Source organism: Otolemur garnettii, unplaced genomic scaffold (genome assembly GCF_000181295.1).
Source record: "Otolemur garnettii isolate 467f Iridium unplaced genomic scaffold, OtoGar3 scaffold00172, whole genome shotgun sequence".
Lineage (NCBI taxonomy): Eukaryota > Metazoa > Chordata > Mammalia > Primates > Galagidae > Otolemur > Otolemur garnettii.
Genome location: NW_003852567.1, coordinates 237943 through 243156, shown reverse-complemented (window position 1 = coordinate 243156; position 5214 = coordinate 237943). Strand labels below are relative to the sequence as shown.

Sequence of the window (5214 nt, the reverse complement as noted above, 5' to 3'; positions counted from 1 at the left end):
TAATAAAGATGAAAGGGAACATCTGTATATGAAAAATAAAGCAAGCAGGGAGTATTTTTAATTAGGAATGATATGCATTTTCATAAAGGGAAAAAATAATTTTGTCTTAAAATAAGATGACACTGTTCTAAAATCAAAGAGTCAAAAACTCAGTAGAAAGCTGCAGAAGGTCTACAAAAAAGAAATATGTGTGATTGAACTATTAAGACAGATTCACCAGATTTTTTAAAAATTACCTCAGTAAAGTATTACTGATACAAAGCTAAAAGTTTTGATTATTGGTCTCTTCTTACTAAGAGATTATAAACAATATTTTACTTTACCTGTTAAATAAGCTGCCTAGAAAATCTCAAAAGATTTGTTCCTTCTCCTTATAAAAAGAGAAATGTTGGCTTGGTGCCTGTGGCTCAAGTGGCTAAGGCGGGTTTGAATCCAGCCAAAGAACAACGACGGCTGTAACCCAAAAAACCAGCCGGGTGCCTGTGGTCCCAGCTACTTGGGAGGCTGAGGCAGGAGACTTACTTGAGCATAGGAGTTGGAGTTTGCTGTGAGCTGTGATGCCATAGCACTCTACCCAGGGGGACAGCTTGAGGCTGTCTCAAAAAAAAAAGAGAGAAATGTTAAACTAATGAGGTTTATTTGATATATTAATATGCATGGGAAGCACTGTCAAATACAATAATATTTAATGTTTTTTACTTTTTATTTTACATTTGTATGGATATTATATATTAATATAAATGTTCTAAAAATATAGGAAAGTTCTAGAAATCTGATATATCCTACATAAATGCTATCATTCATAATTCTAATTATCTTAAAATGTTGAATGTTACAGAATAATCAAATTTATTTCTCAATTGCATTATAATAAATTCTCTTAAAATCTTTAACCATGACCCTTTGTCTTTTGTCATCCATAGTTACTATTTCACTGTGATGATTTTCTGAAAGCTTTGCAAACAGGTATAGTACAAAAATTGCAAGAGATTCATGAAAAAGTCTCTGACAAGTACAGGCTTCTGATAACTTTAAGATAACAATACTGCATTGAGTCAGAATGTCTAGAACTCTAATAGAAAACTGATGGATTCAAAAACCTGCTAACCCAACATCAAGAAAAATAAGAATTAATTACATTACTGGATAACCAAAGAAAGGAATTATAATTTTATCACGTTTTGTTTGTAACATTGGTGCTACTTTAATGTCTTGTTTTCCAGATTTAAGGAACCCTTTTGCTCTTTTTCTCTTAACTGTAACTTACAGCAATTTGAAACAAAAATGAAACATTTATCTTTTTTCTCCCTCCTGCTCACTCCAGAACTTAGAAACTTTTATTAAGTGACAGTATGGGTATTTACACAGGTCTAATAAGAATCTGTTTTCCTTGTAACAGGACAGAGTTGGGCAAGTCTTTGGTTTGACTTCTTATCCTAGAAAGACTTTTAAAGGTCTAATCTGAGATTCCTTATTACCAGTTTTTAAAAACTAAGGTTGACTTTATGGGGCTTATAAAGCCCCTTACCAAAACGTTGGCTTAAATGTTATATTTAATAAAGTGCAAGAAGCACTATTCTTATTTCATTCATGTAAACAACCAGGTAAAGTTACATAAAACTGACTTATTTTACAAATAAATTAGTCTTACTGTGATTATTCTTGGTAAAAACGGTTATGCTTTTTTAAAAAGGAGAAAAAAAGGTTTAATTCAGGAATAGAGAGAGAGAGAATGAATTAGCTTTGCTCGCCAGAGGACCCTTTAAAACATTGCACACAGTAGCTGCTGGAGTGATGGGTACGGTGGGGACCCACTCCAGTTCGTCCACTGAACCAAGTCTAGACTCCTCAGCCTGACAGTCAAGGCTTTCCATATCTAGATAGACAAGCATTCTCCCACTCCCTTTTCCAGAGAGGAGTAAGTGTTTAATAGTACATCAAAGACACACTGAGGCTACCTGTGCCAGAGAGCTTTGGTGGAGAATCCACGCCCCAGGCCCTCCACCACTGTCAGCCGACCATGCCTACGGCACAGCCCTTCAGCTTCAGAGGAAACTGAGGTGTGACCCGTCTTCTCTGGGTGAAAGGCAGTGTCAGCAGGAAGAACACTGACAGTATCACTGTGGTTACGTGCTGGGGAAAAGCCCCTTTGGTTCAGCCTTGGAACTAAGAGCTCTCAGGCAAACTTGGAGTGTGATCTCGAACAGGTCAGACTGGGCTCTCAGCTTCAGTGGCTCTATGTGTAAACCTTGGGAGATAGCAGAGGCGTTCTAAGGACCCTTCCAGCTCTGACAAACCCTGCCTCCACTCTTGGAGAAGGCTGGCTGGCGGTCTCCGTGACAGAAGCCTACACACAGCTGGGCCGTAACAAAGAGCCGGGGTATGGGGCACGTTCCCGCCCCCGGGAGGTTTTGGAAACTCTGGGCAGTTGGGGCGGGGCTTTGGCGCTCCGCAGCCAATCACCAAAGGTCTGGGCGCCGGGGCGGGGCCTTGCGCGAGCGGCTGCGGCGGCTTCGGCCCGGCTGGGTCCGAGCATCCCGCTGCTCCGGACCCACCCGGCAGGGACATGGCGACGGTCCGGGCCTCCCAGCGAGGCGCGCTGCTGCTTATGCTGGCCTTGGCGGGGGTTGCGGAGGTAGCAGGGGGGCTGGCCCCGGGCAGTGCGGGTGAGTAACCTCTGGAGCAACGGTTCGGGGCAGTCTGGAGCGGCAGCCTCAGCGCTCAAAGATGGCGCGGGGCAAGGGGCGGTGGGTGCGCGCGACCCCCAGCCCCGGCCCACGTCCGGTGACCCCGGGTCCCGAGGTCGCAGTGGTCCGGAGGGGAGTGCCGACGGAGGGCAAACAAGGACCTCTTTCCGCCCCGATGATCTTCTGACCTGGAAGCGATGACCCGGGTTCGAGGCCTTGCTCTGTCACCTTCCGACATGGGACCCCTGCTCGGCCTTGACCCCCTTGCATAGCTCAGGTCTCTGTCAGAAAAGGTTAAAACATCTTTGTCCCGGATCGTCACGAGGGTTGGATGGGATTTCGGATGTGCGTCTGCCTGACCGTCGCCCCTGGCCAGTTACTGTTACTTGTTACTTGACCCTCCCTGGGTTCAGAAAGGCCGACCTTGGCGGTGAGCGCCGATGGGCACTGTAGCCTGCCTGGTGGGCGCACTGTCGGTCAGAGGGAGGGCTGGGCTCTGGAGGGAGACAGAGTAAGTGAGTAAACTGGCCCTCTGGGAGCTGGCAAGCTTGAGGAGAGTTTTATTCTTGCTTTAGAGAAATTAAACGAGGGTAGATAGGAAACTTTTGATTGCTTGTTGATTGGCTCCCAGTTGCTGGGCTTCTGGAGTTGCTGCTGACTTCTTCCTTCCAGGAGCTCTATGGCTAGAAGGTGGCACACAACAGGAGCTCGAAATAAATAATTTGAATACAACGCAGAAGTGCCCAGAGCAGATGGAGGGCTATGTATGGGTACACAGAAAGGACAACGCTGACTTCCACCTAGGATAAGCGGAAAACTTGAGTAATTCCTTCATCTGTACTAGACATTACAAGGTAGTTGGGATTTGTATATGCAAGAATGGTGAAGTACATTTCTTTCAGAGAAGGACACCTAAAGAAAGCAAAGTCAATCCCAACAAGCTTTTAAGTCATTCCCTACAGAGTTTTAAGGTAGCTTAAATGTCCAAATAAAGATTTAAAAAGAAAGACATTTAAAGAAGAATGAATTGTGTCAGGAAACTGGGATAAGATAGTTAACTGTAGTTAGGTTTTTAATTTAGGTGTAAATTAGCCCAAAAACCAAAGAAAAGAAGAGAAAATGCTGTTTTCTTGGCTAAATTAGATTACTTTTCTGGGCCCCATATTTTTCACTGTTAAAAGAGATTGAATTAAAGTGCTTAGAAAGTTATGTCCCATGAAATACTAGTTGTCCATCCTACTCTCACAACTGGTCTGTTCTGTAAGAGAGTGGAATGGATAAGAACACTTGAACAAGTTACTTAGCATTAATCTTTTTGTGCTGTACTGTCCACACTTACTATATATGCTACTTTACCGATCTTTATTGTGAGAGTTGAGGTAATACATATACAGCATTTAGACATTGTGCATCATACCCTGTTTTATAAATTCATAAAACACATTAGATTCCCAGTAAAGGATCCAGCAATTCCTATGGTTAAAGTAAAACTTGTTTCTTGAGGGAATAGGGAATGACTTCTAATACATATTAAGTTTCATTTGGGGGTAATGAAATGTTCTAAAATTGGCTATTGGTGATGGTTACACAACTCTGTGAGCATATTAAAAGAAACTGAATTGTACATTCTAATAGGAGGAATTTCGTGGTGTGTGCCTTATATCTCAATAAAGTTAATACAGAAAGAAAGAGATTTGTTTGCTTATAAAACTTTTTATTTCTTAACATTTAAACCACACTTTAGAAAATACTGGACTAGTTGATTTATAATGGCCCTTCCAGCTCCAAAAGCCCACAACAACATATAGATTGCATTGCTTGGTAAAATGACAAATTCCAATTTTGATCTGAAAGTGAGACTTGTTCTTGTACTAAATTCTAGGAAGCACATATTGCGTGGTTCCTTACATAAAGGACATTGAGTAATATAATGGACAAAGGCTTCCACTGTGAATTTGTAGAAAGTGCAGAAAATGTTCTCCAATTGTAAAATTGAGAGCACAGTTATATTTTAATGAAGGCCTTGGCTTTTAATCCTTCTCAGTCTTTCCCTTGTCCTTATTCCCCCACTCAAGATTGGGTACTTTTGTGTCCTCTGTCATAAGTCTTTGCAGGTCACTGACTCCAGCTTCTATACCATTTATAAGTCTTATCTGCCCTGATTATTCTTATTCCTAGGGGATGAGGGGGATAGGACTTACTCGATGATTGTTTCTTTGGAAGATGTTTCTTGTGGAGAAACAGTCTCAGAATCCGTTTTATGAGACCTGATAATAACTCTGTTTCTGTTTAAAATGTTTTGTAATACTACAAAAGAGGGAAAGATGTAATATTAAGGGCCAGATTTCAACAAGTTGACATTTAAGGAATTATGTAATAGTAAGCCTAGAATCTTGAAAAAATGTAATTTGGAGTTAGAAAAAGTGAATGCCTATCTGGAGGAAAGTAATAAGAAGCAGATTCTCTTCCCAAAGAAATATTTTGGCCCACACAGTAAAAAGAGCTAGGATTGGTGATAGACTAGATT

At 41.6% G+C, this 5214-nt stretch overlaps 1 protein-coding gene across 1 annotated transcript in view; it reads left to right on the top strand.

Moving 5' to 3' along the window:
* Positions 1-2480: 2480 nt before the first annotated feature.
* The window catches only part of RECK (reversion inducing cysteine rich protein with kazal motifs), an 80058-nt gene continuing 77324 nt past the window's right edge, over positions 2481-5214 (top strand). Inside the window, exon 1 of the mRNA XM_003800223.2 lies at positions 2481-2666. Within this exon, the coding sequence (XP_003800271.1) occupies positions 2567-2666 (100 nt within the window). The 5' untranslated portion in view covers positions 2481-2566. The remainder of the gene's footprint in view (positions 2667-5214) is intronic.